At 41.4% G+C, this 27266-nt stretch overlaps 1 protein-coding gene and 1 long non-coding RNA gene across 22 annotated transcripts in view; one reads left to right on the forward strand and one right to left on the reverse strand.

Moving 5' to 3' along the window:
* The window catches only part of RALGPS1 (Ral GEF with PH domain and SH3 binding motif 1), a 343816-nt gene extending 326055 nt beyond the window's left edge, over nt 1-17761 (forward strand). For 9 of the 17 annotated variants that reach the window (XM_039506419.1, XM_039506423.1, XM_039506424.1 and 6 more), the window contains 6 exons: nt 2178-2258; nt 11836-11941; nt 13623-13715; nt 13923-14028; nt 16184-16275; nt 16776-17761. In XM_039506419.1, coding sequence (XP_039362353.1) covers nt 2178-2258; nt 11836-11941; nt 13623-13715; nt 13923-14028; nt 16184-16275; nt 16776-16805 — 508 coding nt within the window. In that variant the 3' untranslated portion in view covers nt 16806-17761. Of the gene's footprint in view, nt 1-2177; nt 2259-11835; nt 11942-13622; nt 13716-13922; nt 14029-15202; nt 16279-16775 lie in introns of those variants that run through there. The other 8 variants (XR_005589890.1, XR_005589889.1, XR_005589888.1 and 5 more) reach the window with 8 other exon arrangements.
* Nucleotides 1-27266, reverse strand: part of LOC120386740 — a 118557-nt gene that overhangs the window by 80516 nt on the left and 10775 nt on the right. For 3 of the 5 annotated variants that reach the window (XR_005589896.1, XR_005589897.1, XR_005589895.1), the window contains exon 2: nt 17758-17879. The exons of the other annotated variants lie outside the window; for them this stretch is intronic. This is a non-coding gene — a long non-coding RNA (uncharacterized LOC120386740). The remainder of the gene's footprint in view (nt 1-17757; nt 17880-27266) is intronic. 5 annotated transcript variants of the gene reach the window in all.

Consider the following 27266-nt stretch of genomic DNA (forward strand, 5'->3'; position numbering starts at 1 on the left):
TGAATATTGTAAATCCTTCACAAGCCTCATCACACATTACAATTCTGAGGTCTCATTCTTATGATTCTAATCATAATGAGGATGGGAAATGTTAAAAATGGAACTCATGTTGGCTGTATATGTTACTAATGTGTAAACTAATCAATCAGAAACTCTGCCTTCAGCAAGCACTTTATTCTTTTCCTCTTCTCTCCTCCCACTCCACCTCATGTGAACTATCTGAATAAAACAGTGTTTCAGGAAAGGGCAGTAGAGCATCTGCTTTGTCCTCGTATCTTTGGGGGTCAATGGAGAGATTGCCCTATAGTTTGCAGGACTTGCTGGATTAAAGCTTTAAAAATAGTATTAATAAACCTTACCATAAATAAAAAGAGACTAGTGCTAAATTCTGTTTGTTTATGTGTCAGGCCAAATAATGCCAGAGTGTGTACGTTCTCCTGAATCCCCATGTCTAAACAATGCTCCAATAAATCCAATGCAACTAAATATGTATAATATTAACACATCAATTTTCAGAAGTATAATAAGCTATGTTTAAAGCACCCACTTAGATTCCCACATCAGATTGTTCTTGTGACTCCAGATGGCAGGCAGATGCTGAGGAATTTGGGCCTTAGTACATGAACTCTTCTGTAAACTACTGATTAAATCTATACCTGTGTATATTTTTATATTGAAAAGGGACATTTACTCTTATTTGCCATCAGAGGGAATTATTTTCTGGAGAGTTACATGTGCTTCTGTTTACTGCATGACTCCCTTTTGTGAGGAAATAAATCTAAGGTGAATCCATATGTCTGAGAAAACCTGGTTTACAATCCAAGTGTTGGTTTATTTTGAATCGTAAACATGTTGAATCATCAGCTTGATACTCTAGATCGTACACTAGAATATCTCTACACACTCACACTAGAATATCCCTTTTGAACTTGTACTGGTACCAACATAAATTAAACAGTGGGGTCGGGGCAAGCACAGTAGCGTTGTTGTTTTTTTTCAGGGCATGCATTAGCTACACACATACAATACAGTGCATGATCTATTAAAGAACATTTATTATAGCCACAAACACCCATTGACTAAGTTTAGAACTGCTATACTTTATCACGTTAGTCCTTATAGGACTAAAGCTTCCTAAATACAGATTAAAAATAGAGCATACACTTAATTCCTTTCCTCTATAATAGACTTAACGGTGTGCTATCTCTAGCTCAATAAGAAACAAAAATCTGGGGAAAACACATCAGATAATTAACAGAAGATAGGGAAACCACTTCCCTTGCCAAACCGCCACTTCAGGGCTATAGCTACTTGACTGTGCCATACTTAGAGTCAGCTCCAGAAAGGTATGCGGGGGGGAAAAATCCTGTAAGAGGGCAAACCTACTCTGGGGAGAATTAGTCGGAAGTCACTTAGGAAAATGTCCCTGCGATAGGAACTGCTTTGGTGTTGTGCCTGTTATCAGTATATCATATGTATATCATTGAAATAATGAAACCCATTATATAGCATTTATGGGCAAATCCTAAATTCAGTGTCCAATGGGGAGAAAATGGCATTTCAAAAAAACCCTAATTTGTTATTCTATTTGCAATGTCTTTATAACTGGGGTTTTTTTGTTTGTTTTTTGTTTTTTTGTTGGTTTTTTGTTTGTTTTGTTTCCTGAATTTCTCATGTCAGTTTTCGTATTATGGGAAGAATACGAAACCAAAAGTCAAATTTCTAACTAATTTATTCCCAAAATGAACACTCAGAATAATCCTTCCTTGTTAGAGATAAAAGTGGAGAGTAAGTCCAAGTAAAAGGAAATATCACATTCTGAGCTGTGGAAAACAGATTCACAAACCCATAGATTGTGAATTATTCTTTACCAGCAAATGCAAGCTGTGTGTGTAGTATTTAGCCTCAACCTGGATCTTCCCCTATGTTTGTTCATTCACAAAGATTCATATTCCATAAAAACATTTTGCACTTCTTACAGATGTCAGAAATACTTGTTTTTATTGCAAATGTGAAAATTAAATCTTTTCCATTTCTGAGTAAATACAGATGCCTTGTAGTCTTACTTAGAGATTTGTATCATATGTCTCTCTCACTTTATTCCTTATGTTTTGAATGGATGTTCACCACAGCATTTATGGTATTAGAAAAGAACTCATGTTTAAATTTACAAACAGGGGTCGGCTGTATGCCACGCTGGGGCCTAACTGGCGGGTACCAATTCGGAATTCTCCCAGAAGTCGAAGCTGTGTCTACAGGTACAATTAGGTGGTGGGTCTGTTTCTCTCAGCATGCATTGATGAATTCTCATTTGAGACTCTATCTTTTCCTTAAGTAAACCAAATTCATCCTGTCTTCAAAAGTATCACTAGGTGAACAAAGTAACTCATTGGGTCTCTTTTTTCCTTCCATTTCTGCACAAAATTCCCATTGAGCTAATATAAACTGTATGTGCTTAGCCGGGGGAGAGAATAATGTTTAGATTCAACCAATAAATACATCTGGCTTCCAGGCTTCAGAAGCTGATTGGTGTGGGCTTCTATGACATTGCATAAGCATGTTTGTCATGAAAGCTGCATGGTTTCTTGCTTAATTTGGGTTTTTAAATATATTAATATGCAAAGGAAGTTAAAAGGATGGCTTCTTGGTCCTTCTGTATAATTTATTTCCTGAATTAAACTAGAAATACTCTTCACATATTGTCTGTTTACGTCAGATAGAACATAGTGCATTGTACTGATTTTTGTACAACAAAGAGGTGTTAGCTTAGGCCTTCAGTAAACTATAGCAACACACCCTCCCACAAATCTTATTTACCTGTATACCTCACAAGCATCATACAATGTGGTAGGTAAGACTGGATTCCTGTCCCCTCTATGGTACTGCTAAGCAAATGTCTCCAGTTCCAGTGCACTGGGCGTGCACACACCTAAGTGGAATACACAGCTCATCTACTTGCAGAAGAAACAGGTAAAATAATAGAAATAACAAAACGGTGACATTTATTACTTCAGTGGAAGTAAGATCAAGCCCTAGACTTTTCAGGAAGCCAAATGCTCTACTTATAGGCCAAGGAGAGACAAAATACAGATTTGCTCAAAGTTGTAGCCATGAGAACCATCCATTACATGTGAACCTCACCTGTACTCAGTTTTAACATGAAACTCCCCAAGTTTTGCTGAAAAGTTCCCTGATAGCAGGAAATGGAAATATTCATATAATATGTAAATCAGACTACAGCCACCTGAGCTGGGCTAGTAAAATTTTGACAACCCTCTGTAACTGCAGGAAGGTAGCAGAGGGGATCATGTTGATCCTGTGGCTCAAGATTAACATACAAAATGAGGAAAGTGGTGATGACCTGTTTTAGAAATGTCCCAAGCGATCTCAGGATCACCATCTCTTAACTGCCCCCAAAGCATAACCAATGGCATACACGGTAAGGCGTTTGATATGGTACCGCATGAAGAATTACTGGTTAAATTGGAAAAGATGGGGATCGAAATGAAAATCCAGAGGTGGATAAGGAACTGGTTAAAGGGGAGACTGCAGCGGGTCGTATTGAAAGGTGATCTGTCGGGTTGGAGGGAGGTTACCAGTGGAGTTCCTCAAGGTTCGGTTTTGGGTCCGATCTTATTCAATCTATTTATCACTGACTTTGGAACAAAAAGTAGGAGTGGCTGATAAAGTTTGCGGATGACACGAAGTTGGGAGGTATTGCCAATTCGGAGAAGGATCGGGATATCCTCCAGGGAGATTTGGATGACCTTGTAAACTGGAGTATTAGTAATAGGATGAAATTCAATAGTGAGAAGTGTAAGGTTATGCATTTAGGGATGACTAACAGGAATTTTAGTTATAAGCTGGGGACGCACCAGTTGGAAGTAACAGAAGAGGAGAAGGACCTCGGAGTCCTGGTTGATCGCAGGATGACTATGAGTCGGCAATGTGATGTGGCCGTTAAAAAAGCTAATGCGGTCTTGGGATGCATTAGGCGAGGTATTTCTAGTAGAGATAAGGAGGTGCTAGTCCCGTTATACAAGGCGTTGGTGAGACCTCATTTGGAGTACTGTGTGCAGTTTTGGTCTCCCATGTTTAAGAAGGATGAATTCAAACTGGAACGGGTACAAAGAAGGGCCACTAGAATGATCCGAGGAATGGAAAGCCTGTCGTATGAAAGGAGACTTGAGGAGCTCGGTTTGTTTTCCTTAACCAAAAGAACGTTGAGAGGAGATATGATTGCTCTCTTTAAATATATCAGAGGGATAAATACCAGGGAGGGAGAGGAATTATTTCAGCTCAGTACTAATATGGACACGAGAACAAATGGATATAAATTGGCAGTCGGGAAGTTTAGGCTTGAAATTTAGACGAAGGTTTCTAACCATCAGGGGAGTGAAATTCTGGAACAGCCTACCGAGGGAAACAGTGGGGGCGAAGGACCTCCCTGGCTTTAAGATTAAGCTTGATAAGTTTATGGAGGGAATGGTTTGATAGGATAACGTGATTTAGTCAATAGGTCAATAACGTGCGACCACTGGTAATTAGTACCGAGGGTCAATGTTGGGATATTGAAAGTCTTTTTCCTGAGTGTCTGGCTGGAGAGTCTTGCCCGCATGCTCGGGGTTCAGCTGATCGCCATATTTGGTGTTGGGAAGGAATTTTCCTCCAGGATAGATTGGCAGTGGTCCTGGAGGTTTTTCGCCTTCCTCCGCAGCATGGGGCAGGGGTCGTTTGCTGGAGGATTATCTGCTACTTGAAGTCTTTAAATCAGGATTTGGGGACTTCAACAGCTGAGTCAAGGGAGATAATTATTTCAGGAGTGGGTGGGTCAGCTTTTGTGGCCTGCATCTTGCGGGAGGTCAGACTAGATGATCATAATGGTCCCTTCTGATCTTAAGTTCTATGATTCTAAGTGCCGCCACAGCAGCTCCCATTGGCCAAGAACCACGGCCACTGAGAGCTGCAGGGGTGGCACCTGAGGACAGGGCAGTGTGCAGAGCCGCCTGGCCGCACCTCCACATAGGAGTTGGAGTGAGGACATGCCACCCCTTCCGGGAGCTGCTTGAGGTAAGTGCTGCCTGGAGCCTGCACTCCTGACCCACTCTAGTACCCCACCCCCATGTCCCAGCCCTGATTTTCCCCCTTCCACCCTCTGAACTCCTGGGTCCCACTCTCCTGCACCCCAGAGCCCACACCACCAGCCGGCACCCTCACACACCCCCACCCACACCCCAGCCCTCAGCCCAGAGCCCCCTCCCGTACCCTGAACTCCTCATTTCTGGCTCCACCCCAGAGCCTGCACCCCCAGCCGGAGCCCTCACCCCCACCTGCACCCCAACCCCCAATTTCATGAGCATTCATGGCCTGCCATACAATTTCCATACCCAGATGTGGCCTTAGGGCCGAAAAGTTTGCCCACCCCTGCTTTACCCTCATCACTCCAGTTCCTGCAACCATTGTATGACCCCACTGAGAGGAAATAGGAGGCTGCTAAAAAAGGAAATGTGTGTGGAAAGGAGATCCTTTCTGATCAATTTTGCATTTCCCTGTTTTGAATACAAATTTTAACAAAGCTCCACAAAGAAATCAATTACTTTACCTGCAACACCAGAGAAATATCTGTAAATATCCAGCAGAGAGTTTTCATGGACTTTAGATTTCTATGGAAATATATTTTATATATTTAAATTAAACATAGTACAGAAAACCACCAATCCCATAGGCACCCTGAAAAATTAAGAACACAATCCAGAATATTTAAAAAAAAAAAAAAAAAAGAGGGGGGGGGCAAAACATTAGCTGATCTCTGGCTTCCAACCGCAAAACCAGCGTGACTCTGCGTAGCCACAAGCAGTTCACTTGGACCAAGGCCAGAGTCCCATATAGGTGCTGCTTATAGATGTATTGTTTCCATCAACATGTATTTATATTAATAAACATATTAGTGACTATAGATGAAAGGGTGCTTGTTCATAAATGAATAAGATTGTGCAATAAATGCCATATCACATACATAACCTTTTACTTGTGTGCATTAATCAGTATATGATTGATGTACTTCTGGTAAACAGCACTGGCCTGGGTATATTTTTGGGTATTGAAATTTCAATGTTATGATCACAAGAAACTAGATCGATACTAGAGGCAGAAAATTCCTAACAGATCATCTCCTACCCACCCTTCTGTAAAAAGAATGTCCCTACTGAATATTTGAGTTTCTTATGTAGCCATGGAATTCCATCTTCTTATTGTGTGACAAAAGGAACTCGATATTTTCAACATTATGCTTTAAGTAATTTTGCACTATTACTTAGTTTCTCTTCTCTCATCCCATTAGTCAGTATGCTTTCATTAATGTCTTTTCATTTCTGAGGTTATTGTCATGAGCTATTGTGGGGCTTTTATGTTGCCACAATTCCATACTATATTTTGCCGGACTCCTGAATTATTTCTGCATTGCACTAGGATAAAACTCCAAATTATATGTTTTCCCTCGAACTTCTGGAATGTTTTGGCCTCAATATTTACTCTGATTTTTATGCCGTGGGAACAAAGCATTGTGTTCATCCACTGACCTCTTCCCCAGCATCAAACATGTTTCCAGTAGTCAATACTATTGCCTAACCTCTAGGAGCAATCCACAACATTTAGGAGTCACTTTTGGATGCACCAGGCTTAATTCTTCACTGCCTGCCACCTTGTCTTGTTAGTTGCACCTGTGCAAAGTAGGTATACAAATCCTGGTTTAAAACTATTTTGCAAGACAGTGGAGAATATGGTCCATTGAGTATTGCTTTGATTACAGAGGGGATAAAAGACAGACCGGGGGGGGGGGGTATGGAAAGGAGTAGATTGGAACAAGGAATCTGGTGAGACTGGGACTGGAGGGCGGGAGGAGGAGACTGGGACTGGGACCAGCAGGCAAGAGGACTGAGGCTGGGAGCCAGGAAAGGAGATTTGTATCTGGTAGGAGGGGGGACCTGTGAGCCAGTTGGCTGGATGGGGGGAAATGCTGAGATTGGAGGAGTTGGGGGAATGAGGGAGATTGGGACTGGATGAACAAAGAGACTGAGACTAGGAACTAGTGCAGGAGTTGGCAAACTTTTTGGCCCGAGGGCCACATCTGGGTATGGAAATTGTATGGCAGGCCATGAATGATCACAAAATTGGGGATTGGGGTGTGGGAGAGGGCTCTGGGCTGGGGTGTGGCTTGTGGGTGTGGGAGGTGAGGGTGGTGCAGGAGGGTGGGACCTAGGGGTTCGGTGGGGCGAGAGGGGGATCAGGGCTGGGGCAGAAGGTTGGGATACTGGAGGGAGCCAGGGGTGCAGGCTCTGGGTGGCGTTTATCTCAAGCAGCTCCTGGAAGCAACAACATGTCCCCCCTCTGGCTCCTACGCGGAGGCACGGCTAGGTGGCTCTGCGCGCTGCCCTGTCCACAGGTGCCACCCCTGCAGCTCCCATCAGCTATGGTTCCCGGCCAATGGGAGCTGCGGGGGCGCAGCTTGGGGCAGGAGCAGCATGCAGAGCCCCCTGGCTGCCCCTACGTGTAGGAACCAGAGGGGGGACATGTTGCTGCTTCCAAGAGCCGCAAGAAGCCACGGTACTTGTGGAGCGGGGCAAGCCCTGGACCCCACTCCCCAGCAGGAGCTCAAGGGCCAGGTTAAAACATCTGAAGATCCGGATGCGGCCCCTGGGCCTTAGTTTGCCCACTCTTGAACTAGTGTGAGGGGAAAAATGAGACCAGGGGATAGTTCTGACCAGGGCTGAGTTGCAGGGGAAAAACAGGGACTGGTTAGGCAAAGAGACTGGGACACTGAGCCAGTGATGGGAGCTGGGTCAGGGAGCTTGAAGGAGTCTGAGATTGGACAAGACTGGGAATTAGTGAAGCAGGGGAAAAACTGGATGAGGAGCCAGCAGTGGAGAACTAGGACTGGTTCTGTGGAGGCAACAGAAGAGACTGGGACTTGGACAGTGAGCCTAGAGGAGGAGATTAGGACTGGCTGGGCAAAGGGACTGGGATGAGAAGCCTGAGGAATGGAGACTAGGACTGGAACTTGAACAAAGAGACATGGGTGAGTAAGAAACAGGACTAGGGCAGGGATAGGTTGGAGGGGATGCGGCAGAAGGGGGTCAAGTTTGGAAGGAACAGGCAGAAGAGTCTGTGGCCACTAGAATGCATTCCCCTCCAGAAGCTGAAGGAACCCAAGATTCCTCACCTTTCTTCTGTCAGCAAATATCTGTGAAACACACTGGGGAAGCGTCCCATCCCCCTCTTTTTCACATCTGGTCTGTGTTGTGGATCTAAATGTTCCAACTACACTGATGAACTATGTGGTGTCGATATGATGGAATTCCTGTTTTTTTCCATTTGCTTTTTTAAAAACCTAGGAAATTACACACACACACCCATCCATCCATCCATATGTTAAAAGAACATTATTGTGGTCACAAAGTTAGGCACATAAAAAGTTAGGAGATGATAGAATTAAGGTTTGTGCAACCTTAATTCAGTCATTTGTGCATATGCATTATGAGATAATTTTTAATTACATGATAACATGGTATTTTCTCCACAGGAACCCTGCCTTGTTCAGGACCTGCTCTGGGATGAATCAGGATTGTGTAGTAAAGGAGACTTTTGTATATAGGCCTCCTCCCTCATTTGTTGCAGCAGTTGGAAGGTGTAGTGAATGAGGCAGGGTTTGCAGGAAAAAGGATTGTCTCATGGTTAAGGCAGGCGAACACTGCTCTGGAGAACTGGACTGTATCCCTGCCTCTGCCACAGAGTTCCTATGAGATGCTGGGCAAGTCACTTAAACCAAACTTTTCACAGGTAGTCACTAATTGTGTGTGGAAATTGAACAAGATTTTAATTATAAATTTAGTGTGTTGATTATTTTTATTTTACTTAATGGATTTAGACCAATACAAAATGGAACCAATCCAGGTGTCAAAATGACACTCCATGGATATAATTTGATAAAGATAAGAGTGAGCCCCTTTTCCTTCCACTTCCATCTGTCAGAAATTATCCAGAATTTCAGCTAAGGTTATCTAATCCAACACATAATGTATGGAAGGAAAAAAGGTATACACGTAACAGCCAGTTATTCTGTAATGATAAAGTTATGGAAATTAATACCATCAAAGAACTAATGGGGATTATTAACATACTGATGTTGGTTTATTTGTCTCTAAAGCATTATATCAAATCCCATGTAGGAAGCCCAAGTTGCAGGTGACCATTAAGAAGGCTAGAAATATTAATTATGGTAAAGGCCACCTCAAAGGGCTTGATTTTTTTTTTATGATATAATTTACTGATGGATCTAAAAGATAAATAGGAAAACAATCTAAAAACAGATGTCATAGGAGGAAGGGACCTCAGGAGGTCATCTAGACCAATCCCCAGACAGATTTTTGCCCCAATCCCTAAATGGCCCTCTCAAGGATTGAACTCAGAACCCTGGGTTTAGCAGGCCAATACTCAAACCACTGAGCTATCCCTCCCCCGAAATGTCAATTTGGGGCAATGGGAAAATATATAGAGGAAGGCCAAAATCTCAGACTCAGACTTTAAGGTCAGAAGGGACCATTTTGATCATCTAGTCTGACCTCCTGCACAATGCAGGCCACAGAATCTCACCCACCCACTCCTGTAACAAACCCCTAACCTATGTCTGAGTTATTGAATTCCTCAAATTGTGGTTTGAAGACCTCAAGCTGCAGAGAATTCTCCAGCAAGTGACCCGTGCCCCATGCTGCAGAGGAAGGCGAAAAACTTCCAGGGCCTCTGCCAATCTGCCCTGGAGGAAAATTCCTTCCCAACCCCAAATATGGAAATCAGTTAAACCCTGAGCATGTGGGCAAGACTCACCAGCCAGCACCCAGGAAAGAATTCTCTGTAGTAACTCAGATCCCACCCCATCTAACATCCCATCACAGACCACTGGGCATACGTACCTGCTGATAATCAAAGATCAGCTGCCAAATTAATTGCCAAAATTAGGCTATCCCATCATATCATCCCCTCCATAAATTTATTACGCTTAGTCTTAAAGACAGATATGTCTTTTGCCCCCACTACTCCCCTTGGAAGGCTGTTCCAGAATTTCACTTCTCGTCTCATCTATTTGGGTAACCATTAAGGAAGATTACTACAAAATATGTTATCGGTGGTACCTCATACCATTTAAGTGAAGTGATTATATATATATAAATAAAATGGAGAGAAATAAGGACCTTTCTGCATGTATGCTGTGAATGCCCTAAGATAATAGTATTTCTGGAGAAAAGAACAAATAGAATTTTCAAGGTAACTAAAGCGAGGCCACCCACAAAACCCATAGTGAGTCTATTAGGTAACATTTTAAAAGAGGTTACTAACTTGGAGTAGGGCTCCTTGATAACACAAACACTGCTAGCATCCAGCTGTGTAATAGCTCATTTTTGGAAAAAGATAAATACCCCATCATTAGTGGCAAAGAGAAATAAATTATGGGAAATCCTTTCAATTAAAAAAAACGATGGACAGCCTTATGTCAGGCTCAAGTAGATTTTATATTATGTATGACCATTTCTGGAATCTGAACAAAATAAATACATAAATAAGAAGAAGTTACTAAACACAGATGGGACTTTTAAAGGTAGCAAATACAGGTTATGAATAGGAGTTGTTAATGCTTGTATGGAAAGTTTATTTATGTTAATAATGACAAAATAAAACTTTTTTTAAATGAGAAAATTCATATGATGTGCCTGTTTTGGGGATATCACAAAGCAAAATCTTCTGTCTCAGGTTAAAAATCATCTTGTAGTTGTTACTGGCAAATCTGGGTATGGACTGCAGATATATAAGTTGTGTGTAATCTACATACAAATCCATCATAGACTGTAAGCTTTGGGGGAACAGTGTCTTTCATTGTTTTTTTTGAAGCACCAAGAACTCTGTCAACACATTACATAATAATAAGTGATAAGCATATTCAAACATTAATTATAAATGGCAATTGATTGCAATGTGGAGAAGGCAGCAGTGTGTGTCTTAGTGGTCACTGCTTTTTCAGTTTGCTTAATAGTTACACAGAGCAGAACTGTAAATGTAGTGTGGTCAAAATTTCCAGTGACAAATCATCTGCAGAAAGATTTTTAACATGCTTATTCCTATACAGTTTGGCTTTTTTAATTCAGACGGTTTCAAACATGTCACTAATCCATTTTGAATGTTCACAGATACCATTGCTGCTTTACAGCTATGGTAAAATACTTTTGATGTGGCCAATATATTTTTTTCTTAAAACAGAGGCCCTAGCTATTTGGGTTCTTAAAGATGCCCTGGTACATTCTGCAAGAGTGAGGGCATGTCCCGGTGGCCTGATTTAATTCTGATCTATGAAAATACATTATTTCATTCAGATATTCCTCCTGTAGTTTCAATTAGATAATTTATTCTTCACTTTCTGTCATATAAAAATATGCAGGTTGCATATGTGTGTAATTAGAAACTATGCACAGTAAGAACTACCGGGGTCCTGTTTTCTGGATGAAAAGTCATTATTTCTAGGCTTACCACTATGTAAATCAAACATAACTCAGTATAACATGTAGCACTAGATTTCTCCTGTTTCCTGAAATCTACTAGAATTTTTCAGATAACCTGGTTATTTTGTTTAGGTATCTGAAACATACATGCTACAGAGCCAAGTTTTGATGATTCTATATATGCAATAGCAACCACTGCACAGAAAACTTCTATAAAGAATAAATTTTATTAAGAGCATTATTTGTTCCTGTTTGTCTGTGCACCTAAATTTGATAGTGTTTGTCGCTTCAGCCCAACAGGGGCCTGGAGCTGCACATTAGGGAGTTCAACAGGAGTCATTACCATGGAAGGGCCTTTAAGAAGGAAGACGTTACTAAAGGAAGGCAGAAAGCCTACAGTAAGTTGGACCTTTACTGTGATCCTAATTTGATAATGGCTATTATTGTTTGCATTGTTAGCTTCAGATTGCAGTACAATGCCAAACAGGGCAGGGCAGTTAATTCTGTTCCAGGAAACAGAACAATGTTTTGCTACAAAATCACTTTCTATTTAAAACATAAGACACAAAATGTTTCCTTCTCTCCCAGAATCCACTCTGCATCAGTTCTTTCCCCCATGTACTTGTAAGGGACACCACAGAGGTGGGATGAGAAGAGGAACTCTATGTAATATCAGCGTCTGTAAAGGCCTGTGAGCATCCATTTCTGTGGGGTCCCTCTCCTCACATTCAGATCCCCCTCACATCAGTGGGAGGGCTGTGTGTCCTGTTGCAAGCAGGACACAAAGGCTGAATGGCTCTTCAGGAGGCTCAGGTAGTATTGCAGAGGACCAGCTCTCTGCACAAGCATTATGCCATAGATTCACAGGATTCCACCGGCCTCAGGCTCAGGCCCTCATTGGGACGGGAGAAAATATGCAATGGAAATCCCATGGTTTACCTTTGATCCTCTTACAATTTTTTGTTTGGAGCTTCATGGTTTAATCTTTAAGAGATTTGAAGAACTGTTGAAATAACCTTGTAATTAGAGCTGCGCAAAACTATGTGGCTGAAACTTAATTTAACAAAAAAACTGTAGATTCAGATCAACCAAAACATCTTGTGAATTTGCATCAATTTCACCACATTTTTTGAATAGAAGAAAAAAATTGAAAATGTCCAAATGATATATTTCAACATTCCCGGAACAAGATGTTTTGATTTTTTTGCCTAGATTCATAAAAGGGTGGTGGAGAAGAAAGAGGAGGGGTTGGTGGTGCATCCCTTATACCAGTTGCCCAGTAATTAAGGAACTCTATATGGGAGACCAGGGTTCAAGTTCCTGATCCAGAGCAGGACCAGCCTATTGGCTATTCTGGGGTGGGCTCTGATATCAATCTCTTCCACTTTGAATCTGTTCCACTTTGTATAAATACAGTGAGTGAGAGTGACTCTATTGCCTAGTGATTAGGGCACTCATTGGGAAATGGGGGGTGTCACCCAGGTTCCAGTCCTTGCGCCAATTAATATTTAATTATTTGTACAAAGTGGAACACTTTCAACAGGAGAGAATGAGTAAGACCACAACTTCCTCCTCAATTTTGTGAACGGTGCCCGGATTTCCTTGTGAATCTAGGTCTTCATTTCCTTTGTTTTTACTTAAAAAAACCAGATAAAAATGCTTAAAATCAAACCAAAACATTTATTTCGACCTGAAACAATTTTTTCTGACTTTCTGATTAGCCAAAAATTCTGAAAAATGACATCAATTATGCTGACCAAACATCAGAGGCAGGTATAAGATATGCCTAGCAGAGGGCAGTACAATGCTCTGCACTGAAATGAACAGCCCTGAGATTTCTAGAGGAGACATTAGGATAATGTGAATTTTCTTTGATGTATTTTGCATTCTCATAGACAGCAGTCAGAGCCTAGGGAGCTATACTGATTTACAGCAGCTGAGCATCTGGCCCCAGCTCCTACCTCCTATTAGCTTCCTCACTTTAAACAGCTAATTCTAATACTTAGTTGTTAATTCATTTTCAGAATATCTGAAATTAACACACTGATATTTTTACCAATTTTCTTCTTTCTTATTCAGCTCTCCTCATGGACTAGATATTGGGTTACACTTTCAGGATCAACTCTTCTCTACTTTGGAGCAAAGTCATTAAGAGGCACAGAAAGAAAACATGTAAGCAAAGTATATTAAATTGTTCTAGAAAACAAACCATTCTTTAGACGTATCATCCTCATGAGCAGGACTGGCAATGTGCATTCGAAAAGTGAATATGGTCACTCCCAGCTAGTACATTTGTCTGCTCTGTTTTCATTGTTAGAAGTCAACTCAGTGTATAATCATGCTACTGTTAATTGTAACTGATCTGTCTGCCTCTTCTAGTATAAATCTACTGCTGGTAAAAAAGTCTCTGTTGTGGGCTGGATGGTGGCACTGCCTGATGATCCTGAACATCCTGATATTTTTCAGCTAAATAACCCTGACAAAGGTAGATGCTACATTATACTCGGGGAATGGGGTAACAGCATTTAATGTGCTAAGTTTATATTTACAATATCACATGCTCAGAAAGTTAAGGAACCAGATTTTCAGGATAGGGTACAGTGGGAGATGCATGCATCTGCAGAAAGCCAATGTTTGTGGGGTCCTGCAGGAGGCCTAAGTGCATTTTGCCAAATGATTGGGGGAGGGTGCATTTTGTGTTTTGTAGGAACTCTTGGTATTAGTGTGAGGTCACTTGCATTCCCTATTCGCTATAGGTATGTCTACCCTGCAGTTAAGCACCTGCAGCTGGCCCATGTCAGCTGACTCAGGCTTGCAGGGCTCGGGCTATGGGCAGCACCAGACCCCCAATTGCAGGGTTTGGGGGGGGGAGATTTTGATTTATTATGCCCCTGCAGTTTCCACGGCAGCTGAGAAGGCAGCATGTGCTACTGCCTCCTCAGTCTCCCAGGAACCTGCATGGAGCATAGCAAAAGCTTCTTCCAGAGAAGAGAGATGCATGCTTTTCTCGTGGTGCCTTGGGGTCTGGGGAGGGGAGATGTGGTGTGGCTCCAGCTGAGCTCAAGACTTCAGCCAGCTGGTGCTCCTCCAGGCAGGTGGAGGGGAGTGGATCGGGGCTTTGGCCGACTTGGGGCTCCTTCAGCTGCGGGGCGGTTTAGGAGCTCCAGCCACCAGTGTAGGGAGGGTCTCGGGGCTTCAGCTGGCTCAGGGTTCCTCCAGCTGAGGATGGGGTTGGGGGCTCCTCTGGGTGGGAGTGTCTCAGGGCTCCTCCCACCACAGGGGGGAGGTCTTGGGGATCCTCTGGCTGAGGGGGGATGGTCTCGGGGCTCCAGCCATGGGGGAGGGTGTGGAAGGGGCAGGGCTAGGGCTAGCCTCCCGAAGGGGGGCTCCACTCACCACCCATGGCTATGGGGCTGTTGAATTGCAGTGTAGATGTTGGGGCTCAGGCTTGGAGGGTCCCAGGGTTGAGCCCAAATCTGAACATCTACACAGCAAGTTTTAGCCTTGCAGCCAGAGGCCATGTCAGCTGACCTGGGCCTGCCCGGGATATGCTGCATATCTTTTATTCCAGTGTAAATATACCCTATGGGGGTTTTTTTGTTCCAAATGGCTCTCTCAAAGTCACTATGTCCTTCAAATATGACTTCTGTAATCCCTAGATAGCTTCACTCTAAGCGCTGATTTATGAGGCTTCTTCAAACATCAAAGTATTTATAAAACCATTTACTTAGATTTTAACCATCATCACTCAGCAGACACTTCAAATGTTCAAAAAGGTCCTAGCATCAATGTGCATCATGAGGGTCTCTACAGAAAACTTTGAAGTTAGGTATATCTCCAATTATTATTATTTATCTCCTAAAACTAGAAGGGATCTTGAAAGGTCATAAAGTCCAGCTCCCTGCCTTCACTAGCAGGGCCAAGTACTGATTTTTGCCTCAGATCCCTAAGTGGCCCCCTCAAGGATTGAACTCACAACCCTGGGTTTAGCAGGCTAATGCTCAAACCACTGAGCTATTCCTCCCGCCCGTTCTCCTAACATTTAATGTCTTTCTTTATTTTAATGAGAGGCAGTGATGAACATGAGCTGCACATGCTGCAACTCTCTCCTGTAGAATACAATGAATGAAATGTAAGTCTGACTTCAAGAGAAAATTCAGGGAAGGACAATGCTAACCTGAGGAATGAAAGAGACCAACAAGCGGATGCTGAAAAAGCTAAATTTGCAAGTAATAGTGCATCCATTAAAATGATTCAGGGGTGAGGTATATAAACACTAGTGGGAATGAAGCAAAGTATAAAATGAAGGAGGTTGGAGTGGATGCCCAGATTGGTCTTACTGTCTTTGGTTCTATGACAGTTTATTTTTACTGCCGTGTGCTCCTCTCAGGTCTATTGAATATGCACACTATCTTCTACCTCCTACCTGGGGGGTGCTGGGCACATATTCCTCATAGCCTATCCTTCCTGCCAGGGAATGCTGTATGAGGTAGGAGCAGGTTGGGTTTTTTAGGACCAAATTAATTTTCCCATTTACGTTACACTCTTGGCTTCTACACTAAAAGATTAGAATGTAGCAAAGCCAAGTGTCTGTCTGTCTCAAAACCTGAGAGATCCTGATTTTTTTTTTAATTTTGTAGGCAATATTTACAAGTTTCAGACTGGGTCAAGGTTTCATGCAATATTGTGGCACAAGCATTTGGATGATGCATGCAAAAGCAACAGGCCTCAGGTAAGGCCATGAACATGTCTTTTCCAACCAGTTTCTCCCTTACATTCCAGGAAACCCCTACATAGAGGATGCTGCTTTCTAGCCTGTTTGGGCAACTCAAGGATACACAAACAAGCTCATCCGGGCATATTTATAGCAACCCTTTTTGCATATTGACCAAAGTTTTGCAACAGGTGTGAAAGGCAAGATTTCAAATTCTAAGATACCCACAAAAAATCTAGTAATGGTGAATTTGTGCAGCTGTAGCCATAAGTCTCAGTGCAGCTGTAGCCATAAGTCTCAGTGCCCCCTTACTGTGTCATGCTTTTCCTCTCCAAAGTTATGGTACAATGTCCTGCTACTAGCTTGCAGAGTCAGCCTCACGGAGAGCCTGTTTAAGGGACTGATTGCATTGTTGGCACTTCGCAATAAATGGAAATAATAATACTATGGGGTTGATACTTCAGTTTCCCCTTTCCACAGAAACTTTACATTGCTGACTAATTTACATTCTCTTCCAGGTACCTGCTAACCTTATGTCATTCGAATAACTTGCATCAGTATGTGGTGTGACTTCAAATGCCAAACTGTAGGATGGGAATATCTTTCCCTTAAGAGAAGGAGCTCCCTAATGTGAGCCAGCTGCCCCAGACGAGATTACTTCAGCACTTTTCTATGTAACTTGAAAGTGATTTTGACACAGCTTTTAAAAGCAGAAAGTGAATGTTGTCCTTAGGACCAGATATAGTCTTATGCACTGAACATAAGTAGACAATTTCGACAGACTGAAGATGAGTCCTGACTGATGCAGGATCCTGGAAACCTTGACTTTAACTTTGTGGTCACAAACTGCCCTGGACTAATGTTTGACCACAAACTGTGCATCACATCTTCTGCCTATTCTTTTTTAAACTGTTCTTTTTATTGTTAAGCTGCTTTATGTGATTGAAGAAAATTTAGCCCATGTTGGGTTTTCAATTCTTTCTAATGCACAAAATGATTGACAGTGTTAACTTGCTGCAAAGTGTCAATTAGAATAGAAAATTGTGGAACAACATTTTTATAACCTAAGTGCACTGAGTTGCTTGGCAATGTGGTTGCCTCAGATTTTGTATCAAATTAAATCTCTGGACAATTCTGCAGTTCACATTTGAGCTATTTGGGAAATGTGTATTTTGGCACAAGATAAATAGCTTAATTTAGTATTTCTTTCATTTGAATGTGCTACTTCTAAATATAACTTAAAAGGACAAGTGAAGGGTCCATTGCTATTTAAATTCACTTTGTGTTACAGCTTGTCTTGGGTTATTCTTAAGGATAAATTGCCCCCCCCCCCCACCCTTCACTATGGGTGCTATTCATCTAAAATCCCTAGCTCCGTGGAGATATTTGGATCTTCCCCGCCACCTCCTGACTCCTCAGAATGGCTAAACTTTCCACTCATTGTTCCACTCATGTGGATGACCCAATCCCACTCAGCACCTGCATGTGCACACACATCACCTGGTAGACAGAATAATGCCACTAGTACTTCTGTCATGAAGGCCTCTGATCCTCTGAAATCATGACGGAGGTGAGATCTAGGCAGGACTGATTGGCATATCAAGAGCCACCAAGCCAGTATCCTGGAAAGAGAAAATGAACTGAATGTAAGAGACCCTTCTCTGCCAGGAGAAACCTCCTGGCTCTCTTTTCCCAGGCGTGCCGTAGCACTACCTGCTGATCAGAGCTTTCTGCTATTCTCACCTTGATTTCAGAATTCTTCACATTTTAGTCACATCCCTCTGCTAGTCAGTGTTCAGGCTTTCATCCAGCAAGGATGAATCATTGCATGAAGCTCCCACCTCACTTTCAGCTAGGCTTTCTAATGCCATGACCAATGCATCTAAAACCCTCACTCTGCAGCTCCCCAAGAATGGGGCAAAATGGTGAGCCAGGTGGGAGAGACCTGTGATTCGACCACAGGCTTGCAGACCATGAAAGACCAGAAATAATTTTGGATGAACAGAGTCCTACATCTAAATAAGTGCCCAGTCACTGGGATATTCTGCTGATCTCACATAATCTTGATTTTGCGGCAGATTTTTTTTTGTAGTTTATCTTACAAAAATACCTTACTTGTAATGCTGAATTTCTGTTTACTATAAAAATGATTTTTAACTGTCTGTGTCACAATCCTGAGAATGAAACTTGGTATGTGACAAGAAAAATAGTTCCTACTGATTCCTGTGGGAAGAGACAGAGCAAGTATCAAAATTCACACAGATTTGACATCAGACTTCTTTAGTGGTTCAAGAGATCTTCAGTGGGATAGTGGATTGGCCAAAAATGATCTTTTTGCTTTTTTAACAATCCAAAAATTAGTTGAAGTAGTGACCTGATAACAGCATCTGTATATTCAAGAATGGAATTTTCAATAGTTAGATCTGACACAGAGGATTTTTAAAGATGACAGAATTTCACCAGCATCATCATCAGCATAAGCAGCAAAGAATCCTGTGGCACCTTATAGACTAACAGACGTTTTGGAGCAGGAGCTTTCATGGGTGAATACCCACTTCATCGGATGCAAGTAGTGGAAATTTCCAGGGGCAGGTGTGTGTGTGTGTATATATATATATATACGCGCAAGCAAGAAGCAAGCTAGAGATAATGAGGTTAGTTCAATCAGGGAGGATGAGGCCCTGTTCTAGCAGTTGAGGTGTGAGCATGTTACTGTTGCCCAACTATTTGAAAATGAAATCATCTGAATTATTCTCCCAGACAGAGAGATGCATAGATGGTTGTGGTGAGAGGTGAGTTATACATTTAGACTATTTCTGAGGATGCAGGTATTCTCTGGACTGTCATTCAAATTAATTCATAGGTGCATGTACGTGTAGTGTGTGTCTGTACACATATCTAATCTATCTGCAGCATCTAGAGGGTTGAAACATCTGAAACGGCATTATTGTAATGATATATGTCTGACCTAAACCCTCAAATGCTAAGAGTAAAGGCTGAAGATCTAACTTGCCATCCCCTTATGCAGAATTCTTATAAAAGAGAGCCGCTGTTAATCAGGAGCCCTGGAGTGGTGCCTGTATCTAAAATGTCCTTAGATTTCTGTGTTTAAGCCAGAGCTAGAATGCAATGCCACATACAATTGAAAAAGCAACAGCATTGTATTTAAAGACAACATTTCCTCCACATACGTAACATGTATTCAGGCATCCTGAATTCCCACTTTGCCTAATGGATCATAAAGTCCTAATAATCATAAGTGCCTAATGGAACTTCCAGGACTACTGGTAAGAATGTAAAGTGGCCCACCTGGTACAATAAATTTGGAAGGTGACAGATCAAAAAACCAAACTGTTCTCTTAAATAAGTATACATTTTGCCATCATGGGCATTGGCCGGCAAAGATTTATAAAGGATCTTGTGACATAATTTAAAAAACGAGCAGGTTCTAATAAACGCATTGCCAACAATTAACAGTGTACTTGTATTTTCCAGACTGCCAACCAAATGAGTGTTTAGGAGGAAGAGGACAGTATAGGTACAGGTAAATTGTGGCCTCAAGCATCGAAGTTTAAAATGCTCATTTGCCAGAACAGAATTTTTAACGCAGCTAATTTTCGGTCGTTCTGCAAAAGCTCTGAATCGTACTTATATAGTGCTTTTATACACTAATCATGCCCAAGTGAGACCATAACAACTACATCTATCTTGTTCTGCTCTATTGGGATGTGGGTGATTCCCCTGTGCAGGGATCCTGTTCCACAAATCCTATTGAAATCCTTGCAGCAAAACATTCTGCAAATGCTCAGTTACCCCATTAATAAGAGAACAATTTGGCCATTGTTAAATATAAAATTAATTTAAAAATGTAACAGTCATTGACCTGACATCCATATTAGGAGGCTAAGGAGATGTCTCAAGCCATTTTTAGATGTAATGTGAAAGGGGAGAAACAGTTAATTGTCACTTCATTTTTTTCCACTGTGCTTGGTAATTCAAATTAAGTAATGGATGTTGTGGCTACTGAGACTGTGGACCAAGGTGACACTCACAGTTAACTGATAGGCTAGTAATGGCAAAAGCTGGAACCTGTTTAGATCTTGAGGGCTTCTAGAATTCAAAGCCTTGTTGAACATTTTAGGTGTTATTCCATTCATAGCAGGGAGGTTTTTCATCCTTAGAAAACATCATCTTTCTCAAGAAAAGCCCTTTAGAAGTTGGCAGTGAAGGGGGGATTTGATAGCAGCCTTCAACTACCTGAAGGGAGGTTCCAAAGAGGATGGAGCTTGGCTGTTCTCAATAGTGGCAGATGACAGAACAAGAAGCAATGGTCTCAAGTTGCAGTGGGAGAGGTCTAGGCTGGATATTATGAAAAACTATTTCACTAGGATGGTGGTGAAGCACTGGAATGGGTTACCTAGGGAGGTGGTGGAATCTCCATCCTTAGAGGTTTACAAAGCCCTGGCTGGGATGATTTAGCTGGGGTTGGTCCTGCTTTGAGCAGGGGGTTGTACTAGATGACCTTCTGAGGTCTCTTCCAACCCTAATCTGCTATGATTCTATGGCACAGAAGTTCCAAACATCTACAGGTCCCTTCACCTGTATAACAAACCCCTACAAAGATAGGAATTCAAACATGAAACCAGGATATGCTCTGAACTATTTGTGGCATGAATGAGAGAACACACACACAATAGTGAATCTGATATCCAGGAGTCTCTCATAGTGCCATGGATGGAAATTGTGTGTGGGGGTGGAGAGAACAAAACCCTCAAAACAATGCTATTCGAGACCTTCAGTAATTTGCATTTTGAAAGTTTTTAAAGAATTGGTAAAATGAATGCCTGAGCTGATCATCAGTTGCAGGTAGATAATATTATGTAAAACAGAGCTGAACATGGCAACTGTGTAGTTTTGCCTTGTGCAATATCTTAAAATTATTGCAGCGTATCACAATAATTGTGGTATTGCTGTGTAGCATTTGAGAACATAAAATAAATGTGAATGATAGAACAATAGAGGGATGGCATCAGCTTAATCCATTTTAAAATAAATTCAATACAAAAAGTATGAATTCTAATAATTACTGATTTTGGGGGTCTCAGTATCTGACACCTTTAATGTGATTTAAAAGCTCCTGTTGAAATAGACATTGCATATTGGTACTGATTAAAATATTACCTCTATGAAAGGATATCATAAACCTTGTAAAGTTTTATCAGTCACACAGTAAGACTTAAGCTGTTTAGTAAAAACAGGCCTTTTTAGTCTATTTTTCAGGATGACTAATTTCAGACTTGAAGATATTAGATATATTTCAGGCAATATTTATTAATTTGTGTGTGTAATTTTAAAGTAATTTAGTGCCAAAATGCATGTTTGTCCAATTAGTACTCAATTAAGGCATCGACAGAAGTCTTCAATATACAATCCATTTGTTGCATTACAATGTAAACCAATTTCTATATTAGTTTCTTGTGAACACTGTTGCACTATTTTTTGGCCGTATTTTTCAGCAGCCCACTGCATGCCATTTGTGTACAGACTTTCTATAACTTTTGTGAATTGTCTCACCCATAATAACCACTGAACTTTTAACCCTTATGTGGGAGTCTTTAGGTTTTTGGCAAAGTATTTTGTTACCTCAGTCTTGTATCAAGTTGCTGTATTTCAGCTTGTTACATTGATAATGATTGTTTCACTAATTAAATACCTTAATGTAAAAAAATTGTTTAACAAACAAATGCATTTGGTTGTGAATTTGTCAGATTGCTAACAATACCATGTGACAGTGAACTAGAACTTCTCACTTCAAGCACATCAAACTGTGCTTTGTTTGTGATTAAACAGTAACTTAGCTGGACACTACACTTTATAGTTGCATAAACTACAGTTATTTATAAAGCAGATGTGACGGGATCAAAATGTGTGACAAAGAAAAAGGAAAATCCTTCCAATTTATGTGAAGTTCTCTCTTTTTTCTTACAATCAGGGCTTTAGATAAACAGATAAAATTCTGTAGTCCCCTGTTAAGATCGGTCTGTGCCCAGAAGTAGAGACAAGCCCATGACTTTGGCAGGGTAACAAGCCTTGTGGATTGGGGGGAGGAGGGGAGGGGAAGAAAGTGGTAGACGTGGTATATCTTGACTTTAGTAAAACCTTTGATACCGTCTCCCACAACCTAGGGAACAACAAACAACTAGGGAAATGCAACCTAGATGGAGCTACTATTAGGTGGGTGCATAACTGGTTGGAAAGCCATTCCCAGAAAGTAGTTATCAGTAGTTCAGTCATGCTGGTAGGACATAATGAATGGGTCCCCGCAGGGATCAGTTCTGGGTGCAGTTCTTTTCAATATCTCCATCAATGATTTAGATAATGGCATAGAGAGTAAACTTATAAAGTTTGTGGATGATACCAAGCTGGGAGGGGTTGCAAGTGCTTTGGCAGTTAGGATTAAAATTCAAAATGATCTGGACAAACTGGAGAAATGGTCTGAAGTAAATAGGATGAAATTAAATAAAGACAAATGCAAAGTACTCCACTTAGGAAGGAACAATCAGTTGCACACATACAAATTGGGAAATGACTGCCTAGCAAGGAGTACTGCAGTAAGGGATCTGGAGGTCATAATGGACCACAAGCTAAATGTGAGTTGACAGTGTAACGCTGTTGCAGAAAAAGCAAACATCATTCTGGGATTTATTAGCAGGAGTGTTGTAAGCAAGACACAAGAAATAATTCTTCCACTCTATTCCATGCTGATTAGGCCTCAACTGGAGTATTTTGTCCAGTTCTGGGTGCCACGTTTCAGGAAAGATGTAGACAAATTGGAGAAAGTCCAGAGAACACCACAAAAATGATTAAAGGTCTAGAAAACATGACCTGGCAAAGAAGATTGAAAAAATTGGGTTTGTTTAGTCTGGAAAAGAGAAGGCCATGGGAACATAAGTTTTCAAGAACATAAAAGATTGTTACAAGGAGGAAGGAGAAAGATTGTTGTTCTTAATCTCTGAGGATAGGAGAAGCAGCAATGGGCTTAAATTGAAGCAAGGGAGGTTTAGGTTGGATATTAGGAAAAGCTTCCTAACTATCAGGGTGGTTAAGCACTGGAATAAATTGCCTAGGGAGGCTGTGGACTCTCCATCATGGAGATTTTTAAGAGCAGGTTAGACAAACACCTGTCAGGGGCAGTCTAGATAATACTTAATCCCGCCATGAGTGCAGGGGACTGGACTAGATGACCTTTCAAGGGTTGAACCATCTGAAACGGCATTATCCCTTCCAGTCCTATGATTCTATGACTTCCAGACCACGTGACCCTCAAAAGAAATAAGAACGTTTAATAAACACAAAACACACACACTGGCTTTTAATGTCAAAGGCATGTTTCCTTCATACTCCTTAAACAGGATTTAGACATTTGGGGTCTGATCCTGGGCTCACAGAAATCATTAGAAAAATAATTCCTTCTACTGCAAGACATAGGAAGTTAGAAGTGATGTTTATAATGATCCTTTCTGACTTTCAATTCTGTGAAAGCACCCATTGACTTCAGCGATGCAGGGTCAGGGTTAGGGAAAGCCTAACATAATCATGTGCCCAGTGGAGGTATCTCTTAGGCAAGGATCAGCATGGAGGAGGTGGTTGTTGTCTGGAGAATTTTAGCCTAGCTTGTAACATTTCCATCCCTCTCTACATCAAATGTGAAAAGAAAATTTCTATTAACTACAAACATTTTCCCCCTTTTCAACATCTTCCTCACTCTCTTCAAGGTCAGTATGTTCCTCAGAAAGAAAAGCAGGAAAGGTCTAATTTCTACAGCACTATGAATTTGATGGGAATTTGTCTGAGGAAATAATAGGAAGGAATCTAATGGGAAGCTTAAGGACCACAACTAAATTTCATACAAGTTGCTTTTCCCAGGTTCTAAATGTGAGGCCACTCCTCACTTTCATGAAATGGATGTCACTCATTTTCTTTTTTCCTCCTGTAGTAGGGAATAAGACATTTCCTATTACTTCTTAAATCTCAGAAAATGCTTGGGTCTTAGAATTTCTGTCATAAGGAATCTGTTAATGCTGGTTGCAAATGTTGATGAGTACATCTTATGCCCCCACAAACAGTTCTTGTCATTGGACCAGCAATCAGTTTTGGTAGAAGTAAACTGGTCAGAATTTGCTCCCGCACTAGACAAGAGAGGAGAGAACTGGCCAGATTAGCACATTGGAAAGGGTGAGGAAAAACTCACTTAGAAAGTTGCTTATTCTAGGCTGCCTTTATCCGTTGGGAAGCCCATTCCCAATCTCCCTTTTGTTCTTTCAAGGCTTTAAGTGTAGAGTTGAAAAAAGATGGGGGGGGGGGGGGAAGTATGGGATGGAAGGTTCATCTTTCCAAGAGAAATCTTTCCTACAGTGCAGTGATCTGCTAAAATGTAACATATTATCCCAGACAAATGCCCTGGCAAAGCTGAGTACTGAAGAGCTAATTAAACCTCTTGAAGCCTAAGGCTTTACTTTTGGAGTTCATAGTAAAAAGTGTTAAAAAAGATTCCAGTTTAGTTTCCTATTTCTATTTTATTTTACACACCTCGAGTGTACGGGGGGAGAGGGTGTCACAGTGCAGATAAACTGCACAAATTTTTATACCAGGTATCTGAAATTCTAGAGGTTTGATGTGATGTTTCTTATAGATATGATTTATTAATGCATGAGTTTGTCACATTCTAAAACGGCTCCAAACTCCACCCTGGAGACGGTAAAGGATATTCTCATTCCAGCCCAGAGATGGCTAGGGACTAGAAACTGCAGATTAAAAAAAAGAATTGGAGGAAGTGCCCTGCCTACATGTGTGTTCTGTTTAGAGGCATTCTTTCACCCTTGGAAGTCAGCTTCTCAGTTTTACAGAGGACTGGACCAAGACAGACAGGTGACCCAAACAAACAGTCATCACTGGTTAGGGCTGAGTTTCTTCAAGTCCCAAATCCTACAACTTCTTGCTATTGCATTATTAATCTACTAAGAAACTTAAGTGACATACAAAAAGCAAATAGACCAGTGAAAAATAAATTAGATTTTTAAGTTGTTTTAGTCACTTTACTGAACTGTGTTAATTGTTTACATAAAATTCATAACTTCACAATGCCCCTTTAATATGATCAGAAGTTTTGTTTTCCAATATATTTCACAGCTGCACATTACACTGGGATCTTTTACAGCTGTGTTTAACAAAATGGTTAGTTTTCCCTTTAGTAGTTTGTCACAAGTGAATATAATGTATTTGTCTTGGTTTATGGAGCCAGAACTTAATTGGAGCGGGGGGGGGGGGGGGAGAAAGGGTGGATCATAGCCCTGGTGGTAGGAGTAGATTCAAAATTGGTTGGTTGTGTCTTACAAGGGCGAGAAGAATTGTAGAGCAAGGGAAGAGACAGCTTGCTAGGATACACAGGAGGGGACAATGGAAGGATAGACTTAATGTCTTTTGGTGACCAGTTACCTTCTGGTCTGCTTCATACCTCATCATCAAAAGCTATGTTTTTCATGACATTTATGATTGGTGATGGGCTTAGTATTTAAATTTCAAGAAATACACATGCTGCTGCTGCAGAGGACAAAACTGGGTTTGCATTATGTACGAGAAATTTAGATGTGAAAAGTGACAATTACTAGGACAGCAAGCATTTCTGCACTTTTTCAGTCTATATTCTGCATCTCAGAAAGTGCTAATCACAAACACATTCACATGAGACATTTCAGACTTGATATTTGTTTTTTGTTTGTTTTTGTTTTTTTTAAATTACTAACATAGGTGTAGCAGGGTGGCTTGCCCCTTAAGGAGTAGAGCAATGCTGCTAGACACACCTGAGAGAGATCAGCTGTTCACCTATAAAAGGGGAGCAGAAAGGGAAGGGAAGCTCATGAGATTGTTTAAAAAAAGATTGCAGAGACAGAGCAGCTCCTATAAATCATAGGGGCATAAGAAATTGCTATTGCACATCATACAGAGGTTATGAAGTCCACTGTCCTGTCTCCAGCAAGGGAAAGCACTAAACGCCTCACAAGAAGGTGCAAGAAACCCTGTAATTGCAATTATGGAATAACCTGCCCCTAAAGGAATTTTTTTCCTAATCTTGTCAGTTAGTGGCTGGTTTATGTCCTAGAGCATAAGGGTTAATACATCTTTCATTGTTTATCTTCTCTGTTTTAACTCTGGATCCTCCTTAGCCATAAAAACGTCTACACCTTTTTAAATCCTGTCAATGATGTCCTGTTGCAATGAGTTTCACAGGAGATGATAATAGTTATTAGTATTCTTTGAGTGCTTGCTCATGTCGATTCCGAGTATGTGTGCGCGCACCATGTGCGGTGTCGCCAGAAGGCTTTTCCCCATCAGGTTGGCTCAGGCGCCCCCTGTAGTCCCGCCTTCATGGCACCACATTTTGGGTCCTGCCAACCTGCCTCCTCTCCAGTTCCTCCGCCAGTGACAGTCATTGGAGCACTCTCTTCGCTTGTTTTCGAACAATCTCGAGTGTACTGGTATCCTATATATAGTTTAATAGTAAGTTTATAGTTTGTAGTTTAGTGCTTGAACCCCCTTGTTAGTCGGGGGTTCCTTCCCCGTTCCCTTCCCCTGCCCAGGGCCAGGGCCTACCTTGGTCCCAGAAGTTTAAGCCATGTGGGATCTGCCAAAAGCCGATGCCAAAGGGCAACGTGCACATGTCCTGCTTAAAGTGCTTGGGGGAATCCCATCAGATGGATAGGTTCAAAATCTGCAGAGGATTCCGCCCCCACACTAAGAAGGAAAGTGTCATAAACAGTTAGTTAAAGGTTAAGGTTTTTGTCTACCTGTAAAGGGTTAACAAGCAGTACCTGTGGACACCTGACCAGAGGACCAATGAGGGACAAGATTATTTTCAAATCCGTGTGGAGGGAAGTTTTTTTTTTTCTTGTTCTTTGTTTTCTTAGAGAGTCTCTCTTGGGAATTAAGAGAGTCCAGACATCTTAATCAAG

This window comes from Mauremys reevesii, linkage group 19 (genome assembly GCF_016161935.1).
Source record: "Mauremys reevesii isolate NIE-2019 linkage group 19, ASM1616193v1, whole genome shotgun sequence".
Classification (NCBI taxonomy): Eukaryota; Metazoa; Chordata; order Testudines; family Geoemydidae; genus Mauremys; species Mauremys reevesii.